Genomic DNA, 26,512 nt, shown 5'->3' on the forward strand with positions numbered 1-26,512 from the left:
GAAATACTTAACTCTTTCCTGGAAAAGTTTCATTAACATTTAAACCGTCCAAAACACTTTTGGACGGTCGCGATTGAGCGCCGTAAACTCTTGTTTACGGCTGCTCCGGAAATAAGATTTTCTCACAACTATATACCGGAAAGAACCAACTTCGGTCTGATGAAAAGAGAAGGCGAGGGGATGCTATAAACTTGAGACTGTTCGAATAAAACGCCTGCATCGATCGCATCTCTTAAGGGAGCGGACTCGTGAAAGAGAAGGGTTATTATTTCATTGTTTAACCTGTGAAGAATGTGTGGTATATACATGCGTCAATGAGCATATTTTTTGTGTCTCTCAACTAGCCCTTGTAAACTGTACCCCCCACCATAATCCAGGGATGAAACCCCAAAACCCATATCAACCCAGACATTACAAAAAGAGAAATTTACCAAAAAAAAAATCGAAAAGCTGCGAACCCTCCAAGCTTATTAAAGTCCGCCGAAACATATCATTCTGGTGCTCCATCACATCATTCTGGTGCTCCATCACCAGAACGATATATATTATTATAGGCATACCCTTTTTATCACACGTAACGATTCTCTCTCATTCGATCCCTTCAATAATACGGCAGAAGTGAGAGATGCTGCTTGTGACAATTGTGGGTTCGTTCGTGCGACTTATACCCCATGCGAAGGTTCCGCTCCTATTCAAGACAGCGGAACCCTCACGTAATTTCTTCGAAGCCACAACTCGTACATAACCATGTGGAAAGCATCATACTCGACTGGTTCCCCATGCCACTGGAAATGTTTGCTCACCTTTTCAACATTCTTCTGCAGCCTCAAATATTCCTCACCCCCAACGCCTTTCAAGATACTCTTCATCAGTGGAATATCCCTTGTTTCGACAACGACAGAGAAGCTCTTCCAGTTCAGGATGTCCCCGAACGGGAGGTCGTAGTGGTCGGCCAAGATCACGGGGACGCAGCCGTGGTATAGGGCGTCGCCGATCCGGGCGTTGTTGACTTCGTAGCCTTTGACGTGGAAGCAGAACTTGCTCCTGAGGAACTCTGTTTCGTAAGGGGTGCTGAGGCGGCCGGCGTGGGCGAAGATGTCCGAGTCGTTTTGCCATGTTTCGACGAGGTATTTTCGCGCCTGGGAGTTCCTTGCTCCGGCGTAAAAGGCCAGCCTCTCCCTGCATGAATGTGATCTTTAGAAACTGTTTTTTAAAACGAAAATATCGCATTTGTATTTGAGAAAAATAGTTTCTGAAATACTCATGTAAAAAAATTGGAAAGACTGATTGCCAAAGATGAAAATCAAAACCTTTTTTTTTTTTTGCCATTCGTTAAACCTTCTTTGAGGCAACGAAACATATTTCGGTACCTTTTTGGTGGTTCATCTTGTGGAGGATTCGCTTTTCGCGGCCAAATCTGAGGCAAAGAAACATCCTTGTGAGGCAGATACGCTTCCGCAGCGTAATTCGAAGAGCACACCACTTGGATGGCATTGTCCTTAACTTCAGCAGCCTTTGCCATGGCTATTTTCCCAACAGAATGACAGGCCACGTAGAAATGATCAGCCCCGCCACTCCTGTTCCAGAAAGGGTATTTCTGTTGAATGCCGGAGACGTACTCTCTCACAAAACTCTGGATCCCGCCCACGTTAATCCTCTTGTCGAACCTCATCTCGGTAATGGAGAAAGGTAAGAAGAAGAAGTCTGCGTCGGAGGGGTCCTCGGTAACGAAATGGCTTTTCATGAGGGCCTTTTTGAAGTAACTTTCGCTGGCGTAGTTTCCCCCCGGTTCGTAAGCCACCGGTAGGAGCACGTTGGCGAAGGGCTCGTTCGGGCTGTGGGGGTAAACGTAGATTTTCAAACTCCTGTTCATTTCCTTGTAATGTTCGAAAAAGAGATCGTCGTCATGGTACACATCGTCGTCGTTGAGGGAGTTTCCTGAGCCATTTGAGTCATGATGGAGCAAAAGATAAATGAAATCCAGGGGAGTTCAATGGCAAATACACAAACTGGATGAAGACATGCATTTCATGCTCCCACAAATGTCAAGGAGGCAAGGAGTTCTGAACGACAGTTTTGGGTACCAAATTGAGCCCGCATACGATAACACGAAAAAGAAATAAGCAAACACACAAGGAAATTTGACTTCGCAAGCTTGATAAACTTTCATTATTAACAAAAGCTCATCTAAAATCTTGTGCTGCTAGAGAGCGATAATTTAGTTATTCGTTCTCTTAGCGTGCATGAAGCTGTTTAATCATCCACCATTGTCATTGTAGGGGCAAATGTTAGAACTATTTTGAAGCCATGTTAAGGGGCAAATGTTTGGTCTTTAATGCTGCTTCTATTGGTACATATAATATGTACATACAATGTACATATAGATTTTGTGGGGCTCAATTCGGGTCTCACAAAAATGATTCGAACCGCTCATTATTTTTAAAACATTTTTTTATGGAGTCCTGTAAAAAATCAACTTAACCCAATATCGGTAAGGATTTTTTCTGAATTTGTAGAGGCAAAACTAAGCAGTTAAGTAGTTTCGCCTCCACAAATTAAGAAAAAATCTTTACCGATATCGGGTTGTGCTGATTTTTTACAGGGCTCCATAAAAAAATGTTTAAAAAATAATGGATGGTTTGAATCATCTTTGCGGGACCCGAGGTGGGCCCCACAAAACTGATATGTACATAATATACACATTTCATATGTACCCCTAGCATTTTTGGTCTTTAATTTCCTTGGTTGTCATGTAAATTGGGTTTGATATTGTTGTTCTTGTACATGACGGTTGACTTCATGCCAACCTTTATTGGTTCTTTAGGTTCAAGGTGACATAAAGTCATGCCAACCTTTATTGGTTCTTTAGGTTCAAGGTGACATATGTTTGTCGTGAGTTTTTTAAAGTTTAAGAAATTAAACAATCATATGCCAATCATTTGCCCTGAACTTGAAGAAAAACCCACTCCCTCCCCTGAACTTGAAGAAAAACTCACTCCCTCCGTCTCTTTTTAAGTGTCCTGCTTCGTAACTCCAACTTATTAAAAAAACATTATCATTACATTTTTCATATCAACTTTTTTCTCTATTTTTCCTACTTACCCATCATCATTACACTTTTAATCACTAACTTTTCAAAATAAAATCTACTTTTAGGAAGAAAATAGACAATACACCAACTTTTACCCCCCTAACTTTACAAAATGGACACTTATTAAGGGACAGCACAAAATAAAATACTGAACACAAAAAAAGGGACAGAGGGAATATAACGTAACGGTTGGCATGAAGTGACACATATCATTATGGGCTCGTTAGCCGATCTGACTAACGAGCCAATAATTAGTTGGGATGCTTTCTTCTTTTTTTTTAAATAACATTTGCCCTTTCATCATTATCGGCTCGTTAGCCAAATTAAAAAATAAAAAAGTGACATATATGGCTCGATGTAGCTGACCCTGCTATCCAAAATTGCTTTCCAAGTTACCAATGGGTAGTCAAAAAACTATTTTCAAAGCTTTCACATCATTCTTGTCTACGTTGTGTTGGATTTTACTTGGTTATGTAAAATTTTCAGCTGGAAGAACTCAAGCAAAAAGAATAGTTTAAATAACTAGCAATTATTTTTCCCACATGCTTCAATAAAAATACAATGCGCAAAAGTTTAAAAAAACAAAAAAAGAAGTAAAAGCAAAAATTAAAACAAAAAACAAAATTTGCATACCTATTGGAGCATCTAGGCTTTCTTCTGGCAGTTGACTCTGAGTTTCTTCCCTCCTATTGTCCAAGGTATCAGGGGATTCATCATCAACTTCGACTGTAATATTTAGGATTTGAATTTTAGGAACAGAACTTCTACTTGGTTTGGAGCAAAATTTGAATGCCCTGACAAAAGCAAAAAATCAAAACAAAACAAAAAAAAAAACAAAATTCGCGTACCAATTGAAGCAACCGGACTATCATCTGGCATTCGACTCTCAGTTTCTTCCCTTCTCTTCGAAGACTCCAAGGTATGAGGGGCTTCATCTTCAACTGTAATATTTGAGATTTTAATTTTAGGAACACAACTTCTATGGGGTATGGGAAGTGAAACTTGAATACCCCATCATTGTAGAACACATTGGTTAACAGGATCACCGCCCGGGAGAGACGTTTCTAGCTGAATACCATTTCATCTTAGGATGCAAAATTGCTAACAGCAAAAACAAGCATACCTATTGGAGGGGTTGAAACTCCTTCTGGCAATCGACTCTCGGTTCCTTCCCTCCTATCGTTCGAGGTATCAGGGGCTTCATCGTCTTCTTTGACTGTAATATTAATCAAAGATTTGAATTGTAGGAACAGAACTTCTACTAGTTTGGTAAGTGAAATTTGAATACCCTGATGATGACATCATTCTATGATGTAGAACACCTTGGTTAACAGGATGAACACCATTTCGTTTTTATGGTTGATACGGTACTTGAAAAGTTTCCATGAAAAGGCAGGTGAACGGTTGAATCTGAAACTGTCATTGTGAATCTGAACCATTGAATTTGAACCGTTCATCTGCATTCCATGTACAATTTCTTGAAAACTTTTCATGTATTGTAACATTTTCACTTGGAAATGACTTCGGTGTCCCCGGTCATTTTGGGGACACCGTAACTTTTGGCATAACAAAATCATTATGAGTATAACCAAAACTCATTACAAGCATAACAAAACCATAGAAAGGCATAATCAAAACCATAGCAAGGCAGAACTTATTTGTTATGCCTTGGTTGGGTTTAGTTACGCCTTGATTGGTTTTTAGAATATTCCTTAGTAATGGCTTGTTTGGGTTCTGTTATGCTTGTAATTGATTTTAGTTATGCTCCTAATGGTAAAATTATGCCAAAAATTACGGTATTCCCAAAATGACCGGGGACACCATAGCATTATCCCACTTCACTCATTTTACAATTCTAACAGTAAAAACAAAATTTGCGTACCTATTGGAGCGGTTGAAGCTTCTTCTGGCAATTGACTCTGAGTTCCTTCCGTTCGGTCGTCCATAGCATCCGGGACTTCATCATCACCTTCAGCTGAATCATTTGGGACGTGAACAGAACTTGCAGTGGGTTTGGGAATTGAAATTTGGATAATTGGTTCAGCGGGTGGATGGTTTGCATGAAGATGATTGTTGTTGCTTCTGTGTAGAATAATCATGAGCCTCGAGGTATTAGAGAGGTCGAAGAAAATCAAAACAGAGGCGAGCAAAGCTAAACTGGTGGGTACGAATAACAAGCCTCTGAAAGAAGCCAAGGGGGGTTGCCGGCACAGGAAATTGAGCATGTTTACAGAAGCAGCCATGGAGGCTGCAGAGAGAGAGAGAGAGAGAGAGAGAGAGAGAGAGAGAGAGAGAGAGAGAGAGAGAGAGAGAGAGAGAGAGAGAGAGAGAGAGAGAGAGAGAGAGAAATCCGAATATATACTTCCATCAAGTTGAAATGAAATTATGTTAGAGCAACAATGTAGTGGTTGAACTTTCATGTTAATTTGTTGGGTTCAAATTTAAGTTTTAAGTCTACCTTGTTGTATTCTTTTTTTTCATTTTTAGATTGATTTTTGATTTATTCTGTTCGCTCATAAAATTATGTAAGAGGCCTCAATCTTGAAGGTCGCCTAAGGCTCCAAAAATGTCCGGAACGGCCTTGGAACTATTCGTATCCATCACATATATAGTAAGTTTGACTATTTACATCTATGGAAAATCAACATAGCACGCTAGGCTTTTTTGTACTTCTTAAACCTAATTGTTTGCGACATCACATAATAAAACTATAAAACTTAAAGAACAATTAAAAAATGACAAATAATCTGTCATACATGATACATGTGTGTATATAAATTACATATGTACATTAAAAAATAACCAATGTGCCAGTCGTGTTTTCTACTTTTTTTTTCCTTTCCAAAAATGACCCTGCCAATTCTGTTTATTTGTTTTAATAGGCAAAAAGTCAATGTAGTTAGATGACTAGTACCGCATAACAGTTCTTCATTTTAATTTTCTTGTGAGCATTCTGTCGAACAACCACCAAGCATCTTTCAACTACTCGATTCAACGGCTGACCGTAGGGTGACCGCCTTATCCAAGTTTCAATCTCAATCGCATTGCATAGTTACTTCACGTTTATGGTGCAGTTTCTGCTGACCCACAACCCATTTATGGTCTTAGGCCTATTCCGCTAATGTTCTTATTTTTCAAGTATTTATTTCCCACTTTACGAAACAGGAACCTTAGCGGAACGGGACCTAAGGCCCAAGTCTTCACGAACATGTACTTGTCGCATTACACATATTGGTCGCAATACGTACTGCTGCTCTACGAATATTCCATTGCATCGCACATAAATCAAACCATTTTGGGTTCCTATTTAAAATTTGAACCTGTGAAGAATGTGTGGTATATAAAAACATAAAAAAGCTATGAACCCTCTAGAGTTATTAAAGTCTGTCGAAACATATCATTCTGGTGCTGCGTTACTGGTATTTATGAACACATCGCCGGCATACTTGTTGTCTTGTCTCTACAGCATCACAAAAAAAACACCGATATCTTGGTTGATCACTTCAATAATGCAGCAGAAGTGATATGCTCCTTGCGGAAAATTGCGTCTTTAACAATGTGGCAGAAGCGATATGCTCCTTGCGAGCAGGGACGGAACCAAGATCTTGTAAACACGAGGGCCAATCTATGAATATGATTTTGAAATTTGAAGGTTCGGGAATCTAATAGTTTGTTTGGTTTAAATTTTGAGTGAGGTTTTTTTGGGTAGTAAGTAGAGAAAAATAGAAAAAGAAATGATATCAATAATTGAGGGAAAAACTTATGGGAGACCGTGCACACAGAGACAAATTAGATTTTGGGACAAAAAACGAACACATTTTTATGTCTAAATAATATCCAATACAAAATACAATACCTAGATGTTCTCACCAAACAAAAAAACTAAAAAAAAATAAATAATATTTATAATAAAAAAAAACCCGAAACCGCGTGGGGGCATTGGCCCCCATATGCCTACACCTCCCTCCGTCTCTGCTTGCGAGAAATTGTGGATTCGGGCGTCTTATAATAAATGTGAAGGTTCCTCTGCTATTTAAGACAACGGAACCCTCACATAATTTCTTCGAAGCCACAGCTCGTACATAACAATGTGGAAACAATCGTACTCGACTGGTTCCCCATGCCACTGGAAATGTTTCCTCGCCTTCTCAACATTCTTCTGCAGCCTCAAGTACTTTTCATCCCCGATGCCTTTCAAAATGCTCTTCATCAGTGGAATATCCCTTGTATCAACAACGACAGAGAAGCTCTTCCAGTTCAGGATATCTCCAAATGGGAGGTCGTAGTGGTTGGCTAGGATCACGGGGACGCAGCCGTAGTACATGGCGTCGCCTATTCGGGCGGTGTTGACTTCGAAGCCCTTGACGTGGAAGCAGAACTTGCTCCTCAGGAACTCTGTTTCATACGGGGTTTTGAGGCGACCGGCGTGGGCGAAGATCTCAGAGTCGTTTCGCCAAGTTTTGACGAGGTATTGTCGAGGCGGGGAGTTGCTTGCTCCGGCGAAAAAGGCCAGCCTCTTCCTGCATGAACTTGATTTTTAGAAACTGTTCTTCAACAACAAAATTTCACTTTTGTACTCGAAAGAAATAGCCTAGTTCCGCTAAGGGAAATATAAGTACTTATTCTTTGAATTAAAGGTAATGTATTGTGAGAGAATAACTTGTCTCGTAAAGCGAAAAATAAGTACTTAAAAAATAAGAACCATAACGGAACGGGGTAGGTTTTCCTCATGTAAATGTTACCTTTTTGATGGTTTAACTCGTGGAGGATTCCCATGTCGTGGCCAAATCTGAGGCAATGAAACATCCTTGTGAGCAACATACCCATTCACAAAATAATTTGAAGAGCACACCACTTGAATGGCATTGTTCTTAACTTCTTCAGCCTTCCCCATGGCTATTTTCCCGATTGAATGGCAAGCCACGTAGAAATGATCTGCCCCACCAGTCCTATTCCAGTAAGGGTATTTCTGTCTAACATTAGACACATAATCCTGGACATAGTCTTGCATCCCACCCACCCCAATCCTCTTGTCAATCCTCATGCCGGTAATGGAGAAGGGTAAGAAGAAGAAGTCTGCCTTGGAGGGGTCCTTTGTGATGAAATGGCTTTTCATGAGGGCCTTTTTGAAATAACTTTCACTCGCATAGTTTCCCCTTGGTACGGAAGTCACCGGCAGGAGCACGTTGGCGAAGTGGTCGTGGGGGCTATGGGGGTAAACGTAAATCTTCAAACTTTTGTTCATTTTCTTGTAGTTCTCGAAAAAGAGATCGTTGTCGTGGTACACCTCATTGTCGTTATCGACAGAGTTTCCTGAGCCAGCCATAAGAACCATGATGAAGATAAAACAGAAATGATTAACTCATATTTAGGAACAAAACTTTTGTTTTGAGAGAAGAACGAGCTCTATCTATGACCACCCTTCCCTTGAACTTTGACCGGAGAAGGGGGCGTTTACCTCTCTTTAGCCTGTCTGTCCTCTTCGGTCATTACCGATTCGCCTATACCTAGATGTGTACCATATGGGTTCAGTGGATTTGGGAAGTGAAAGTTGAATTCCCGGCCACCACTCTATGATATGTTGCATAACAGGATTAGGTGATCAAAGCACGTCATGGGCCGTCATTTTCAAAACACGTCATGGGCCGTCATTTTCCCATACAATTGTCATCTTTGGACACCCATTAATGCAGTATAATATGTGTAATTTGGAAACAATTTTCTGTGCATGTGTGTGTATAAAGACATGGTGTTTGCAGATTTTGAAGCTCCCCCTTTTGATACCGAAATAGGGATGCTGCTGAGCATCTCCAGTAGAGCAGGTGCAGAGCAGCCGATCACCTGTCCTTTTGATATTCAAAAGTAAAGCAACAATCAAGACAAAACTCGATTGCATACCTATTGGAGAGTCTGAACTTTCTTCGGTCAATTGAATTTGAGTTTCTTCCCTATTATTGTCCAAGGCATCAGGGGCTTCATCATCAACTTCAATTGTAATATTTGAGATTTTAAATTCAAGAACAAAACTTCTGTAAGAAGGGAAATTTAAATGCCCTGTATATCACTCTAAATTGCAACATTTTCTCTTTTATCATTACCAACCATGACTCAGATAATCAAATACGAAAAAAGGTGACGTATATGGCTCGATGTATTTGACCCCATTATCCAAAATAAATTAAAAAAGGCTTCCAAAGTTACCAATGGATATGAAATATTTTCTTGAACACTTTCACATCATTCTTTTGTAATTCAGTTTGAGTTATTTTTACTTGGTTATGCTACGTTTTCAATCTCCAACAAGTATTCTGCACATACTTGAATAAACTTACAATGTTCAAAAGTAAAGCAAAAAATCAAAACGAAAAACAAAATTCGCGTACCTATTGGAGAGGCTGAACTTTCTTCCGACAATTGACTCTGAGTTCCTTCCTTTCTATTGTCATCATGGGCTTCCTCAACAACTTCAACTGTAATATTTGAGATTTGAAATCCATGAACCAAAATTCTCGCGGATTTGAGAAGTGGAAATTAGAATTCATTGCCATTACGATGTGGGATGTGGTGATGTTGAATAAAATTGCAATCTTAAAACAGAAGAACAGAATTCGCATACCTTTTGTACCGGCTAGACTTTCTTTTGGAAATTGACTACCAACTCTTTCCTTTCTGTCGTCCAAGGCATCGGGGGCATCATCATCTGTAATATTTGCAAATCTTATATTCGGGAACAAAATTTCTTGCGCATAAATCAATAAACTTAAGTAGAGCAAAAATCAAAACAAAAATTCTGGCTATTGGTTCTCAGTTCCCTCCCTTCTAGGGTTCGAGGCATCATGGGCTTCGTCAGTCGACTTAGACTGTAATGTTTGAGATTTGAAATTATAGAACAAAACTTCTAGAGGGATTTGGGAACTAATAAAATCTGAATACCCTGCCATCTGATGTTACTAGAACCTTTGGACAACTGGATTGCGTGAAAGCTTCTAGTTGAATGCAATTGTCGGGTGCAAATACGGTATGGCTGACGTGGTATCCGGTGGGCACATTCCGGTCGTCCAAAAATGCAACCGACGGTCCGGATTGAAATACACTTTTCCTTTTTCTTTTCTTTTTAAAAAATCCGTTTGATACTTTCACCCCGGACCGTCTGTTACATTTCTGAACGGCCCGAATGTGCGCGTCGTGTACCACGTGATACCCGATTTGCAACAAAAAAAAAAAAAAATTCTCATTAATGCACTATAATAGGTGTATGTTGGGAAGGAATTGTGTATTTGTGTGTGCATACTGCATAGAAACATGCTATATGTTGATTTAGGAACTACCCCTTTGATGCCTCCCACATATTTGTTGTACACTCTGGAATATCACTTTTTTTCCTCATTTTGACTTTTCCGTTATTGAAAGTGAATACATTTTTTTGTGTAATGATTTTCGCACTCTCTTTATTTGATAATTACACTCATTTTTTTGTCTTTTAGTGAAAAAAAGCTTCACAAAAAGACAAAAAATGAGGTGTCAATTTTTGTGTGTACTGCGAACGGTGTAGCTTACTTGTTAGTCAATAATGTAGCAGCTATGCAAGGTAGTTTTGTTTTACATAGCACTGCTCCCGATTTTTTGTTTTCAGCGGCAAAATAGTAGTTCCTCGTTTTGTAAAAAACTATCACTCTTGTTCTCCTTTTGACTTCGGAAAAGACTACAATACACCCCTTATTTGAGTGTGTATCATATGCACCCCTCAAAATGTTATGAATTATAGAGAAAATGTTACGAATCGTATTGCTAAAAAGTTACGAATCGTATAAAGGTTACGAAATACACCAAAATATTATGAATCATAATAAAAATGTTACGAATTGTATTGCTGAAAAGTTATGAATTCTACGACAAAAGTTTTGAAGCACACTAAAATGTTATGAATGAACCATAAAATAGATGCATATAGTACACCATTTTAAGGGATGTATATTGTAGACTTTCCCTTTGACTTAACGTAAGTTACTATGTCGTTGGTTTCAAAAAAAAATTTGACCTCTCTGATGTTGAGAATGTAAGAGATTAATGGCCCTCATTAATGCGACGGCTTAACTTATACCTCTTGCTTTTAATGAAACACATAATAACTTCTCGACTCTTTCACATTAATGTTCTTTCATTAATGGTGGTAGATGAAACTTTCGTTTCAAAAATGGAATCGGTCCTCTCTCAGACTATGATGTTTTGTTCGGCCATAACCATCAATTAAGCTGGGCATTTAATGGTTTAAAGTCTTGAGAGAGAAACTGTTCCTCACAAGAGCTTCCACTCTTTCAACCGTTCTCACAGTTTTTTCTGCAATGAATCCAGGTAAGAATCTTATATGTATGATTTTTCCACAGTATGTTTTATAGGTGTAAAACACGATAGTTCAACATCCTAATTAATGTTATTTATAATGCATGTCGTACAGAGAATATATCTCAAATCTTTCACTAGAATTAAACATCCGCCCTTTCAACATTATTCGTTCGTTAACTAAATTAATTAGAAAAAAGCGACATATATGGCTCGATATAATCGACCCCACTATCCAATAATTCTGCCTTTCCAAGCTACCCGTAGGTAGGTAGAAAAACAATTAATGTTTTGGACGCTTTCTTTTCCAAGTTGGTGTTGTTCTTCTCACATCATTCTTTTCCAAGTTGGTGTTGTTTTACCACCAATTATGTTTGCTAGTACGTTCTACAATAAACTTCGACTGTAATTGATTCTGATCAGAGTCTTCCCTTCTATCGTCCAAGATATCGGTGGCTTCATCATCAACTTCGACTGTAATTTCGAAGATTTGAATTTCAGGATCAAAACTTCTGCTGGGTTTCACAAGTGAAATTGATTACCCTGACATCGTTCTATGGTGAAGAACACCTTGGTCAGTGTATTGAGCTGATTTTTTTTCTTTAGACTTTTAGGCCTTTGTTTTTCTGTGCTGAATAGGTAACGATCTGGGTTTGTAGACTCATACAGGGTGATTGGGCGTCGGCCTCTTTAGATGGGCTTTGTCTCATATGGGTGTCATTTAATTGATTTTTTGTCAATCGTAGGTTTTGGGTCTCGGATTGGGCAGAATTATTCTTCGAACATAATGCTGTTTTCTTACTCCTATTAGTTTTATAACAACTTCAAGATTAATGGATTTTTTTTGCCGTTCAAGAAAAACAGAATCAAAGGAAAGCTTCTAGTTGAATATCAGGATGCAACCGCAAAAAAAAAAAAACTAAGTTTTCATACCAATTGGAGCAGCTAGACTTTGTTCTGGCAATTGACTCTCAGCATCTTCCCTTCTATTGTCGACCGAGGTATCAGGGGCATCATCATCTTCTTCGACTGTAACAATCGATATTTGAATTTTAGGAACAGAGCTTCTGTTGGGATTGGAAAGTTAAATTTGATAACCCTGCCATTATTCTATGATGTCAAAGTCGAACACCTTCGCGATCGACGGGATCACAAGGAAGTTTCTGGTTGAAATACCATTTCATTTTAGGATGCAACAGTGAGAACAAAGTTTGCACACCTTTCGGGGCGGTTGGAACTTCTTCTGCCAATTGACTCTGAATTCCTTCCGTTTTATCGTAGTTCGTGGCATCCGCGGCTTCGTGATCACCTTTGGCTGAAGCATTCGAGACGTGAAGTTCGAGAACAGAGCTTCTAGTGGGTTTGGGAAGCGAAATCAGGATCATTTGTTTCGTGGGTGCATCGTTTACATCAAGATGATTGTCGTTGTTTTTGTGTAGATTGATCATAAGTCTTGAGGTGGAAGAGATGCAGCAGAAAATCGAAACCGCGGCGAGCAAAGCTAAACTGCTGGGTGAGAAATGCAAGTCTCTTAAAGAAGCCACGGGCCGTGGCCGGCACGGAAACTTGAGCCAGTATACAGAAGCAGCCATGGACGCTGCAGTACTCTTCCACAGAGAGAGAGAGAGAAGGGGGGGGGGGGGGGGGGGGGGGGGGGGGGGGGGGGGGGGGTGGTTTGTTTTCTGTTTTTTCAGCTCTTGGTTTAGCTCATGTCATGCACTTTGATTTGTTATGAGTAATCACCAGTTTTCCGTACGCTATCACATTTTGACATTATATATATGTATATATTTGAGGTCGCTCTCCTTGCTATAATTACATGGTTCTGTAAATTGTGGATGATTGGTTCGTATCAAATCACACGTTAAATGGTGGAATTGATCCCTCGAGTCAGATGGTACCAAGTCATACGGGTATATATTCAAATGTCATCGTTAACACGCCACTGTATTTGCAATTTGCGGAAAAAAGAGATGAAAAACTTATAGTAGTAGTTCTTAGGGAGAATTTTGATAGGTCCACTATAATATGTTTTCTAACCAATTCAGTCCACTTCTAAAGTTCCTAACACCTCTACTCCACTAATAATTCCAATGACAAAAATAACCTATATAAAATAAACAAGGGCCTTGTTTGGCTTATATAAAAAATATTTTTTTTTCATTTTTTTCAATCTTATTACAACCACATAACCACCACCACGTCGCCGCCACCACCACCACCACGCTCCCACCACCACCACCACTCCACCACCATCACCGCCACCAACACCACCACCACCTCCACCACCACTACACCCCCACCACCACGCTGCCGCCGCTACCACCACCACCACCACGCCACCATCATCACAACGCCGCCACCTCCACCACACTTACCACCACCACCAAGCCGCCGCCACCACGACCACTCCATCACCACCGCCATAACTCCACCACAACCACCACCACTCCACCACCGCCATCACTCCACCCCCACCACCGAAATGACAACCACCACTCCGCCAACACAACCACCACCACTCCACCACGCCGCCACAACCACCATAACGTCGCCACCACCAGCACAATGACCACCACCATGCCGCCACCACAACCACCAACACCGTCACCACCACACCGCCACCGCCGCAATGGCGACCACCATGCCGCTGCCACCACCACTACCGCCACTACTCCACCATCACCAACACCACCACTACGCCGCTGCCACCACTCCACCACCACCACTTCTTCTTTAGTAATTCACCATCCTTTTGGGTCACATTTGCTTTTCTGATGTCTCATTGCCGTTAGTCTTTTAAGAAAATAATTTGCAATCTGAATTCTCATTGGTATTAGTGTTTATTTAATAATTTGTAGTCTAAATTTGTGTGTAGACTGCAAATTTACACTTTTAGACTGCAAAGTTTAAAAAAGTGCCTTTATTTGCAGTCTAAAAGTATAAATTTGCAGTCTAAATTTTCTCTAGCATTGGTGTTCAATTAACAAATTTGCAGTTTACAGTCTAAATCTCATTGGTGTTAGTGTTCATTTAATAATTTGCAGTCTAAATTTTTTCGTAGACTGCAAATTTGCACTTTTAGACTGCAAAGTTTACGAAAGTGCCATTATTTGCAGTCTAAATTTTCTCTGGCGTTAGTGTTCATTTAACAAATTTGCAGTTTAAAAATGCAAATTTGCAATCTAAATTCTCATTGGCGTTAGTATTCATTTAATAATTTGCAGTCTAAATTTTTGTGCCGACTGCAAAGTTTACGAAAGTGCCTTTATTTGTAGTCTAAAAGTGCAAATTTACAATCTAAATTTTCTTTGGCGTTGGTGTTCAATTAACAAATTTGTTGTCTACAAGTGCAAATTTGCAATCTAAATTCTTATTGGCGTTAGTGTTCATTTAATAATTTGCAGTCTAAATTTGTGCGTAGAATGCAAATTTGCACTTTTAGATTGCAAAGTTTATGAAAGTGCCTTTATTTGCTGTCTAAAAGTGCAAATTTGCAGTCTAAATTTTGTCTGATGTTGGTGTTCATTTAACAATTTGCAGTCTAAAAGTGCAAGTTTGCTGTCTAAATTCTCATTGGTGTTAGTATTTATTTAATAATTTGCAGTCCAAATTTGTATGTAGACTGTAAATTTTGTACTTTCAGACTGCAAAGTTTACTAAAGTGCCTTTTTTAACAGTCTAAAAGTGCAAATTTGCAGTCTAAATTTTCTCTAGTGTTGGTATTCAATTAACAAATTTGCAGTCTAAATTCTCATTGGCGTTAGTATTCATCTAATAATTTGAAGTCTAAATTTGTGTGTAGACTGCAAATTTGCACTTTTAGGCTGCAAAGTGTACGAAAGTGCCTTTATTTGCATTCTAAAAGTGCAAATTTGTAGTTTAAATTTTCTCTTTGCAGTCTAAAATCTCATTAGCATTAATGTTCATTTAATAATTTGCAGTCTAAATTTGTGTGTAGACTTCAAATTTACACTTTTAGATTGCAAAGTTAACGAAAATGCCTTTATTTGCAATCTAAAAGTGCAAATTTGCAATCTAATTTTTCTCTAGTGTTGGTGTTCAATTAACAAATTTATAGTCTAAAGTGCAAATTTGCAATCTAAAAGTGCAAATTTACAGTCTAAATTCCCATTGGTAACGATGTTAGTGTTAATGCGACGGCTTAACTTATACCTCTTGCTTTTAATGAAACACATAATAACTTCTCGACTCTTTCACATTACTGTTCTTTCATTAATGGTGGTAGATGAAACTTTCATTTAAGAAATGGAATCGGTCCTCTCTCAGACTATGATGTTTTGTTCGGCCATAACCATCAATTAAGATGGGCATTTAATGGTTTAAAGTCTTGAGAGAGAAACGGTTCCTCATAAGAGCTTCCGCTCTTTCAACCTTTCTCACAGTTTTTTCTACAATAGATCCAAGTAAGAATCTTATATGTGTGATTTTTCCACAGTATGTTTTATCAACGAAAAACATGATAGTTCTTAAGGGATGTATATTGTAGACTTTCTCTTTGACTTAACGTAAGTTACTATGTCGTTGGTTTCAAAAAAAAATTTGACCACTCTGATGTTGAGAATATAAGAGATTAATGGCCCTCATTAATGCGACGGCTTAACTTATACCTCTTGCTTTTAATGAAACACATAATAACTTCTCGCCTCTTTCACATTAATGTTCTTTCATTAACTGTGGTAGATGAAACTTTTGTTTAAGAAATGGAATCGGTCCTCTCTCAAACTTTGATGTTTTGTTCGGCCATAACCATCAATTAAGATGGGCATTTAATGGTTTAAAGTCTTGAGAGAGAAACTGTTCCTCACAAGGGCTTCCACTCTTTCAACCGTTCTCATAGTTTTTTCTACAATGGATCCAGGTAAGAATCTTATATGTATGATTTTTCCATAGTATGTTTTATCAATGAAAAATATGATAGTTCTTAAGGGATGTATATTGTAGACTTTCCCTTTGACCTAACGTAAGTTACTATGTCGTTGGTTTCAAAAAAAATTTGACCTCTCTGATGTTGAGAATATAAGAGATTAATGGCCCTTGTTAATGTTGGGGTTATTTTGTGTAACACCCTTAGTATTGGGTGTTGAACGTATTTACCCTTGAAGTCCCCTATATATAGTTGTAAACCCTATTAGGGTTAGGGCGTGACATAATGTGAGGGAGAGGGTGAGGCGAGCGTGGGGAGCCGAGTTGTGGCCTCCCGGAGAGGAACCGGCGTGTGGTTCCCGGAGAGTTTTTTCATCTTTATTGTATATTGTGTGAATATATAATCAAAGAGAGTTTTTCTCTGAAATCACTGCGTGGTTTGTGTGCATGATGTCCCTCACGGTCCTAACAATTGGTATCAGAGCAGGGTTGAAGAAGAGGGTCACCGGAAAAATCACGGGTTCGATTTCTGAAAAAAAAAAGTTGCTCACGAACCTCGTGTTTTGTCACCCGAGGAGGAAGCACAGAGCAAGGCCTAAGCTGGGTTCTCGGTTGAACCATTTGAAAACTCAATCGGACCAGTAAGGGTTGTGCACCTCACTGAGACGAGTCTATAGGAGGTGACGGGGTCGAGTTTCGTCACCGGATGAAGGCTCAGGAGCCATTCGATCACAGCGGGTCGGATGGGGCTTGAAGAGGCGATTGCAACGGTGGTCGGAAAGTCGCCGGAGGAGACCGCACGCGCCGGTCAAAGGTGGCACGTGTGAAGAGCGTCAGATGCAGTCGCGTGCGTGTGGCACACGCGCTGTTCAGTTTTTTCTCCCTTTTCTCGTAACGGTGCTGCCTGGAAAAAGGGGAAAAGAAAAAACGAAAAAAAGAAGAAGGAAAGGCAGCACGTGAAGCTTGGTCAGTGGGTTGGAAAAGCTATCCAAGGAAATGATTTAGTGTTGCAGGTTCCCTTGGAGCACGCCACGTCAGCAAGGTCAATGCCATCTAGGTCAGATTTGGTTTTTGCGATTTCGGGGTTGTTCAGACTCCGTTTTTCGCGTATGAGTAGTCGATTTTGACTATCTCAACATTCCGGACGCAACTATGTGCTCCGTTTTCAGTTTGGAGGCTCTTAGGCTGGTGCGATTGCTTAGTGGAGCAAAAAATGCGTGTTTGAAGGCGATTTGGATTGCAAGGAGGCTTGTCTGAGCAGCATGGATGTTCGGTGTGATCCGTTGAGGAGCTAGTAAGTAGGGATACATTACATTTGGGCTAGGTTGCTCGTCTGGTATTGACACAGGCACTTATTAGAGTGATAGATTGATTCCGATGGAGATCCTAGATGTTAGGGAAAGCCAGGAATGGAACGAGAGTGAACGAGTGGCAAGGAGAAGACCCGGGGAGAGCTGACGGGAGCGCAGGGAGTTGATGAAAAGTGGCGGAATGGATGATTGACAGAGCAGACTTGTAGGGATCGGAGGTTGATCAGTGCAAACATGCGCGAAACTAGTGAGCAAGGATCCACTCGGGTTGGTAGTGACACAGGCACTTACTAGAGCGAAAGTTTGCGGAGATGATTATGTGACACCCCGCTTTCCGGTGGCCGGCGGTACTGTAGGAAGCATCCGGACCGGAAGGGGGCAAGTCATGGTTTATAAGAAAAGATCCATCCTACTTGTACAAGGCCTTTTAAAGCCGTGAGGGCGGGCCAAAGCCGATAGGAACTTCACAGTTAAGCGTGCTCATCTTGGAGCAATCCAAGGATGGGTGACCTACTGGGAAGTCTATGGGCTTTGGGCGTCCAAAGCGGACAATATTGTACAAAGATGGAGCGGGTCGTTACATATGGTATCAGAGCACAACCCTGGTCTACATGGTGGGGGCCACCTCTAGAATCTGGTACGAGCACACTGATTGTGCTGTACAGAACTAAGTGCCACACCATGGCCACCAGGGGAAGGTTGCTGGGCCTGTGCAACGAGGACGTTGCATCCCTAAGGGGGGTAGATTGTGACACCCCGCTTTCCGGTGGCCGGCGGTACTGCAGGAAGCATCCGGACCGGAAGGGGGCAAGTCATGGTTTATAAGAAAAGATCCATCCTACTTGTACAAGGCCTTTTAAAGCCGTGAGGGCGGGCCAAAGCCGATAGGAACTTCACAGTTAAGCGTGCTCATCCTGGAGCAATCCAAGGATGAGTGACCTACTGGGAAGTCTATGGGCTTTGGGCGTCCAAAGCGGACAATATTGTACAAAGATGGAGCGGATCGTTACAGATTAACAGTGATCGGAGGCAGTCTGGTTCAATCGGGTTTGAAGACCTATCATCAGGAGCTGCAGTTGTGATTTGGGCTGCATGAGGATGATGATGGGCAACCAATACATGCTTGTGGAGAGTATAGATACATGGAGCTGATGTTTGGTACTAGACAAGTAGTATGAGTTTTTTGGTGACAGTGAACAGGTGAAGCAATAGTTGCGGAGACACATAGGAAGGGCACTGGAGTACGAGGAGTCATGACTTGAGATGTACAAGAGTATCGGTTACCGAATCAAATTGTGTATGGAATAGTCTGCAGACAGCGGGCAACTGGTTGTTTGGGAGATGTTCACGGGAGCTCTGGATAGAGGGATGGAGATGGAGACCAGACGATGCATCGCTGGGATCTCTTCCTTTTGAGGATTTTGTGATTGAATTCTCTCCATGGTATGCGGCCGCATGAGAAGGAGAGATGAAGTCACGGATTGCATCCTGGTAAGGATACCAAGATGCGGGCACTTCGGTCAAGGGGGTGCTACATATCGGCGGAGATGTCGATATTGCAGCCGGACAGCGCTGCGGGTTTAGCCTCAAAAGATCTAGTCTTGCAAGGAGACATTCAGTTAGGCAGGAGTACCTCAGTGAGGGGGTGCTGGCAGCTGGACTTGGAGTGACACAGGCGCTTTGCTAGAGAGGCTGGACGGATGCAACGATTACCCACTCTGGGTGGAGGGGGTGATTGTTGGGGTCCACCCATAATGGTGGGGTTATTTTGTGTACCACCCTTAGTATTGGGTGTTGAATGTACTTACCATTGAAGTCCCCTATATATAGTTGTAAACCCTATTAGGGTTAGGGCGTGACATAATGTGAGGGAGAGGGTGAGGCGAGCGTGGGGGGGCCGAGTTGTGGCCTCCCGAAAAGGAACCGGCGTGTGGTTCCCGGAGAGTTTTTTCATCTTTATTGTATATTGTGTGAATATATAATCAAAGGGAGTTTTTCTCTGAAATCACTGCGTGATTTGTGTGCATGATGTCCCTCACGGTCCTAACAGTTAATGCGACGGCTTAACTTTTACCTCTTGCTTTTAATGAAACACATAATAACTTCTCGACTCTTTCACATTAATGTTCTTTCATTAATTGTGGTAGATGAAACTTTTGTTTAAGAAATGGAATCGGTCCTCTCTCAGACTATGATGTTTTGTTCGGCCATAACCATCAATTAAGCTGGGCATTTAATTGTTTAAAGTCTTGAGAGAGAAACTGTTCCTCACAAGAGCTTCAGCTCTTTCAACCGTTCTCACAGTTTTTTCTGCAATGGATCCAGGTAAGAATCTTATATGTATGCTTTTTCCGCAGTATGTTTTATCGGTGAAAAACATGATAGTTCAACATCCTAATTAATGTTATTTATAATGCATGTCTTACAGAGAATATATCTATCTATCTTATAAAACAGGAGGGTCTTTAGGAATATTGCTAACAAAATATTCTCTCTCAACGGTTCAGATTAATCCCAAACACAAATTTTATCTACTCATACAAACAAATTCAATGGTCCAGATTTTTCAACCCTTTATATACAAATCAATGGCATTTTCATAAATAGCTTTCATTATTTGGACAAAAAATATGGGTATCTGTATCAGTTCAAAATTTGAACAAAACATGGCACAATTATTTTCTCTCTCTTACTTTCCTCTCAAACATCTCACTCTCTCTCAATTCAATGGCTTCTCTCTCTCTCTCTCCTCCCCCCCTCTGTCCACACTCCCCAAACCCAGCATAGTCACACTCACCACCTTCTCTCTCTCTCCTCCCTCCCCGCCGCCGCTTCTCCGCCTTTCCCCCCGTACAGATCTCCCCGCCAACGATCCTTGCACTCAACCTGTCTCGCATACGTAATAGGCCCGCCGTCCAAACCCCGCACAGTCGCACTCAACCTGGTTTCCTTGCTCTGGACAATCAACCCACTTCAGGTACTTTGTATTTGCAAATTATTTGCACACACATACGTATATGAATCTATACACCTATCTGGTTCTTATGTGATTTTTACTATCTGGATTTGTGTTGGATTTAGTTGACTTAGGTGAATCATATGATTTTTTCCAGTTGTCGGTGTGTGTTTGTTTTTTAGGGTTTAAAGAATTTGGGGGTTTGTGAATATAATTTAATATCTTTTTGTCTTGCTCAGAGTGTCCATATTCTTGAACACTTTAATTAAAGGCTTTTTCTTTTTCTTTTTTGTATTTTCTTTTCTGTTTATTGGTTGCTACAAATGAAAGGAAAAATTGGACACTCAATTGTATTATGTTCATCTGTTCTGTTGGTATGTTGTTGGTTGGCTTCACAATAGGGTTTACTTTTTTGATACAGAAACTGATGCCTCTCTCTTTACGGAAGCTCTGTGAAAGAAGGTAAAAAACAGCAATCCTACCCTACTCTCTTCTCTCTCTGTAGTGGGCCGAAATATCCGAAGGGGCACAAGGTCCAGAAAGGGAGAGTGAGGGTTCACACGCTGTTTGATCTGTCATCTAAGCTACCTCAGTTCACCTGTAAATAAGTTTGGGCTTCGGCCAAACTTGCCAATAGTTATCCGAAGGATAGACGGAACCACGAGTACTTCACTGAACGATTATAAGCTGTATCCGAACGTACGACACATGAGTTCGCTCGGGGTCTCATCAAGCGCACAGATACGAACTTCCGTTTGTTCGGCTAGGGTTTTCTTCGGTCGGGATATCCTACGCTAGGATAATTCGTATGGCGGAAGTGGGTCCCGCCGAGCTTAGACGATTGTGGAACCTTCCATAAATATCTACTGATAAGTAAGCTGTCTTCTCTGACATTCGAAGTGACATCTCTGAACGATGTGACTTTTCTGACATCAACCCATGTGGTTCTGAAAGACTAGGGAAGTGGTGTTCATTAAATGGCCTTGCTAGAAGGCGCCAACCGAGCAGAATGTGACACGTGGAAAGTATGACCAACTTGCTCACCACTCCATCTCTTTGCCTATAAATAGAGAAGCATTACCACTGAGAGCGGGGATCCCTAATCTGGGCTTGAACAACACTTCTCTCTTTCAACATATTGTTCTTACTAAACTTCTCCCTCTTTCCACCTACTGACTTATTCATCGGAGCTTCTTCCCGGAGGAACAGCCCCCTCCGGTTCTGCAGGTACATCAAGACCGGCGTTAGCATTCACGGTCCCACATTCGGAGGCGGCCACACCAAAAGGAGCACGAAGAAATCACGCCCCCACACTCTCTCCATTTGATGTGCTAGGGAGTAGGTTCTGCTATTCAGAGGCTAGGGTTTTCCATTCAAATAACTGCTTTCTGCTTTAACCTTAGTATACTGCTTTAACCTTAGTATACTGCTTTCTCCATTGTATTGCGGAAAGTGTAACATACCCATTATTTAAGTGACCAGGGCCATGTCTTCAGGGAAAAAAGGAAAAAGAAGATAGAAGAATCTTGAGATTGTGATGATGTTAGTTTTCTGTTTTTCCTTTTTTTTCCGGTTACAAAATAAAGGAACCAATCTATTATTCTCCCACAGAAGCATGGGGCCAACTTTTGGGTCCAATTAACGCGTATTAGAGGTTGGGGCACACGCGATGCATGTACAAGTCGGATTTTAACAAAATTTGTAAAAGTTCGATCAATCTCAAATAATAAATGAGAAGCTATTGTGAAAATTTCGTCAAAATCTAACTTGCGCGTGAAAATAAAAACCAAAAACTAATAATATGCGGTGAACATATCAGCGTTGAGTTGTTCATAAAGCTCAGTTTATTGATTTTTTATTTTAATTTCGCCTCATGTATCGCGAAACTCAATGTCTCGAACTTCAACGCCTTGATCAGCGATTCTCTCTCTCGACCTCCTCTTCAAATTGGGTTTCAGATTCGATCTCCTCTTCAATATGGGTATCGAATTTAAACAATTTTGGAGGTCAGTTCTCTCTCACACACACACACTATAATAAATGTGGCAGAAGCAATATGCTCCTTGCGAGAAATTGTGGATTCGGGCGTCTTATAATAAATGTGAAGGTTCCTCTGCTATTTAAGACAACGGAACCCTCACATAATTTCTTCGAAGCCACAACTCGTACATAACAATGTGGAAACAATCGTACTCGATTGGTTCCCCATGCCACTGGAAATGTTTCCTCGCCTTCTCAACATTCTTCTGCAGCCTCAAGTACTCTTCATCCCCGATGCCTTTCAAAATACTCTTCATCAGTGGAATATCGCTTGTTTCAACAACGACAGAGAAGCTCTTCCAGTTCAGGATATCTCCGAACGGGAGGTCGTAGTGGTCGGCTAGGATCACGGGGACGCAGCCGTAGTACATGGCGTCGCCTATTCGGGCGGTGTTGACTTCGAAGCCCTTGACGTGGAAGCAGAACTTGCTCCTCAGGAACTCTGTTTCATACGGGGTTTTGAGGCGGCCGGCGTGGGCGAAGATCTCAGAGTCGTTTCGCCAAGTTTTGACGAGGTATTGTCGAGGCGGGGAGTTGCTTGCTCCGGCGAAAAAGGCCAGCCTCTTCCTGCATGAACTTGATTTTTAGAAACTGTTCTTCAACAACAAAATTTCAGTTTTGTACTTGAAAGAAATAGCCTAGTTCCGCTAAGGGAAATATAAGTACTTATTCTTTGAATTAAAGGTAATGTATTATGAGAGAATAACCTATCTCATAAAGCGAAAAATAAGTACTTAAAAAATAAGAACCATAACGGAACGGGGTAGGTTTTCCTCATGTAAATGTTACCTTTTTGATGGTTCAACTCGTGGAGGATTCCCATGTCGCGGCCAAATCTGAGGCAATGAAACATCCTTGTGAGCAACATACCCATTCACAAAATAATTTGAAGAGCACACCACTTGAATGGCATTGTTCTTAACTTCTACAGCCTTCCCCATGGCTATTTTCCCAATGGAATGGCAAGCCACGTAGAAATGATCTGCCCCACCAGTCCTATTCCAGTAAGGGTATTTCTGTCTAACATTATACACATAATCCTGGACATAGTCTTGCATCCCACCCACCCCAATCCTCTTGTCAATCCTCATGCCGGTAATGGAGAAGGGTAAGAAGAAGAAGTCTGCCTTGGAGGGGTCCTTTGTGATGAAATGGCTTTTCATGAGGGCCTTTTTGAAATAACTTTCACTCGCATAGTTTCCCCTTGGTACGGAAGTCACCGGCAGGAGCACGTTGGCGAAGTGGTCGTGGGGGCTATGGGGGTAAACGTAAATCTTCAAACTTTTGTTCATTTTCTTGTAGTTCTCGAAAAAGAGATCGTTGTCGTGGTACACCTCATTGTCGTTATCGACAGAGTTTCCTGAGCCAGCCATAAGAACCATGATGAAGATAAAACAGAAATGATTAACTCATATTTAGGAACAAAACTTTTGTTTTGAGAGAAGAACGAGCTCTATCTATGACCACCCTTCCCTTGAACTTTGACCGGAGAAGGGGGCGTTTACCTCTCTTTAGCCTGTCTGTCCTCTTCGGTCATTACCGATTCGCCTATACCTAGATGTGTACCATATGGGTTCAGTGGATTTGGGAAGTGAAAGTTGAATTCCCTGCCACCACTCTATGATATGTTGCATAACAGGATTAGGTGATCAAAGCTTCTAGTTGAATACAAATACGGAAAATGACGGTCAATGACGTGTTTTGATAATTGATAGCCACCAGGACATGCTGAGAATATTTTTTAATGCTGAAAATGTCCTTGACGGGTATTAATTATCAAAACACGTCATGGGCCGTCATTTTCCCATACAATTGTCATCTTTGGACACCCATTAATGCAGTATAATATGTGTAATTTGGAAACAATTTTCTGTGCATGTGTGTGTATAAAGACATGGTGTTTGCAGATTTTGAAGCTCCCCCTTTTGATACCGAAATAGGGATGCTGCTGAGCATCCCCAGTAGAGCAGGTGCAGAGCAGCCGATCACCTGTCCTTTTGATATTCAAAAGTAAAGCAACAATCAAGACAAAACTCGATCGCATACCTATTGGAGAGTCTGAACTTTCTTCGGTCAATTGACTCTGAGTTTCTTCCCTTTTATTGTCCAAGGCATCAAGGGCTTCATCATCAACTTCAATTGTAATATTTGAGATTTTAAATTCAAGAACAAAACTTCTGTAAGAAGGGAAATTTAAATGCCCTGTGTATCACTCTAAATTGCAACATTTTCTCTTTTATCATTACCAACCATGACTCAGATAATCAAATACGAAAAAAGGTGACGTATATGACTCGATGTATTTGACCCCATTATCCAAAATAAATAAAAAAAAAGGCTTCCAAAGTTACCAATGGATATGAAATATTTTCTTGAACACTTTCACATCATTTTTTTGTAATTCAGTTTGAGTTATTTTTACTTGGTTATGTCACGTTTTCAATCTCCAACAAGTATTCTGCACATACTTGAATAAACTTACAAATGTTCAAAAGTAAAGCAAAAAATCAAAAGAAAAACAAAATTCCCGTACCTATTGGAGAGGCTGAACTTTCTTCCGACAATTGACTCTGAGTTCCTTCCTTTCTATTGTCATCATGGGCTTCCTCAACAACTTCAACTGTAATATTTGAGATTTGAAATCCATGAACCAAAATTCTCGCGGATTTGAGAAGTGGAAATTAGAATTCATTGCCATTACGATGTGGGATGTGGTGATGTTGATTAAAATTGCAATCTTAAAACAGAAGAACAGAATTCGCATACCTTTTGTACCGGCTAGACTTTCTTTTGGAAATTGACTACCAACTCTTTCCTTTCTGTCGTCCAAGGCATCGGGGGCATCATCATCTGTAATATTTGCAAATCTTATATTCGGGAACAAAATTTCTTGCGCATAAATCAATAAACTTAAGTAGAGCAAAAATCAAAACAAAAATTCTGGCTATTGGTTCTCAGTTCCCTCCCTTCTAGGGTTCGAGGCATCATGGGCTTCGTCAGTCGACTTAGACTGTAATGTTTGAGATTTGAAATTATAGAACAAAACTTCTAGAGGGATTTGGGAACTAATAAAATCTGAATACCCTGCCATCTGATGTTACTAGAACCTTTGGACAACTGGATTGCGTGAAAGCTTCTAGTTGAATGCAATTGTCGGGTGCAAATACGGTATGGCTGACGTGGTATCCGGTGGGCACATTCCGGTCGTCCAAAAATGCAACCGACGGTCCGGATTGAAATACACTTTTCCTTTTTCTTTTCTTTTTAAAAAATCCGTTTGATACTTTCACCCTGGACCGTCTGTTACATTTCTGAACGGCCCGAATGTGCGCGTCGTGTACCACGTGATACCTGATTTGCAACAAAAAAAAAAAAATCTCATTAATGCACTATAATAGGTGTATGTTGGGAAGGAATTGTATATTTGTGTGTGCATACTGCATAGAAACATGCTATATGTTGATTTAGGAACTACCCCTTTGATGCCTCCCACATATTTGTTGTACACTCTGGAATATCACTTTTTTTCCTCATTTTGACTTTTCCGTTATTGAAAGTGAATACATTTTTTTGTGTAATGATTTTCGCACTCTCTTTATTTGATAATTACACTCATTTTTTTGTCTTTTAGTGAAAAAAAGTTTCACAAAAAGACAAAAAATGAGGTGTCAATTTTTGTGTGTACTGCTAACGGTGTAGCTGACTTGTTAGCCAATAATGTAGCATCTATGCAAGGTAGTTTGGTTTTACATAGCACTGCTCCCGATTTTTAATTTGTTTTCAGCGGCAAAATAGTAGTTCCTCGTTTTGTAAAAAACTATCACTCTTGTTCTCCTTTTGACTTCGGAAAAGACTACAATACACCCCTTATTTGAGTGTGTATCATAT

General features: G+C 40.5%; 2 protein-coding genes across 3 annotated transcripts in view; both read right to left on the reverse strand.

Annotated features, from left to right (window-relative positions):
• Positions 1-251: 251 nt before the first annotated feature.
• Positions 252-12,945, reverse strand: LOC131318514 (probable glycosyltransferase At5g11130). Its single transcript, XM_058348344.1, has 8 exons — positions 12,651-12,945; positions 12,365-12,460; positions 9,708-9,791; positions 9,475-9,561; positions 8,990-9,076; positions 3,725-3,817; positions 1,371-1,938; positions 252-1,179 (listed from the first exon to the last, which is right to left on the reverse strand). Exons 1-8 carry the CDS (start codon positions 12,877-12,879, stop codon positions 693-695), a joined length of 1,731 nt encoding a protein of 576 aa, XP_058204327.1. The 5' UTR covers positions 12,880-12,945; the 3' UTR covers positions 252-692.
• The window catches only part of LOC131318512 (probable glycosyltransferase At5g11130), a 47,783-nt gene continuing 27,643 nt past the window's right edge, over positions 6,373-26,512 (reverse strand). The window contains exons 4-9 of one of the 2 annotated variants that reach the window (XR_009197708.1): positions 25,391-25,474; positions 25,158-25,244; positions 24,671-24,757; positions 23,414-23,984; positions 22,617-23,191; positions 6,373-6,639 (exon numbers count right to left, since the gene is read on the reverse strand). Coding sequence is in view for 1 of the 2 variants with exons in the window: in XM_058348339.1 (XP_058204322.1) it covers positions 22,705-23,191; positions 23,414-23,984; positions 24,671-24,757; positions 25,158-25,244; positions 25,391-25,474 (1,316 nt within the window). In the remaining variant the exon portion in view is untranslated. Of the gene's footprint in view, positions 6,640-22,341; positions 23,192-23,413; positions 23,985-24,670; positions 24,758-25,157; positions 25,245-25,390; positions 25,475-26,512 lie in introns of those variants that run through there. The other variant, XM_058348339.1, reaches the window with a different exon arrangement.

This window comes from Rhododendron vialii, chromosome 3a (assembly GCF_030253575.1).
Source record: "Rhododendron vialii isolate Sample 1 chromosome 3a, ASM3025357v1".
NCBI classification, from domain to species: Eukaryota; Viridiplantae; Streptophyta; class Magnoliopsida; order Ericales; family Ericaceae; genus Rhododendron; species Rhododendron vialii.

Excerpts from the sequence above, each read along its gene's own strand:
- LOC131318514 (XM_058348344.1), bottom strand. The coding sequence starts at position 12,879 with ATGATCAATCTACACAAAAACAACGACAATCATCTTGATGTAAACGAT. Across the intron at positions 1,939-3,724 it reads AAGCCTAGATGCTCCAATAG|GAAACTCCCTCAACGACGAC; the intron begins GTATGCAAATTT and ends CAAATGGCTCAG. Across the intron at positions 1,180-1,370 it reads CAAGATGAACCACCAAAAAG|GGAGAGGCTGGCCTTTTACG; the intron begins GTACCGAAATAT and ends ACATTCATGCAG.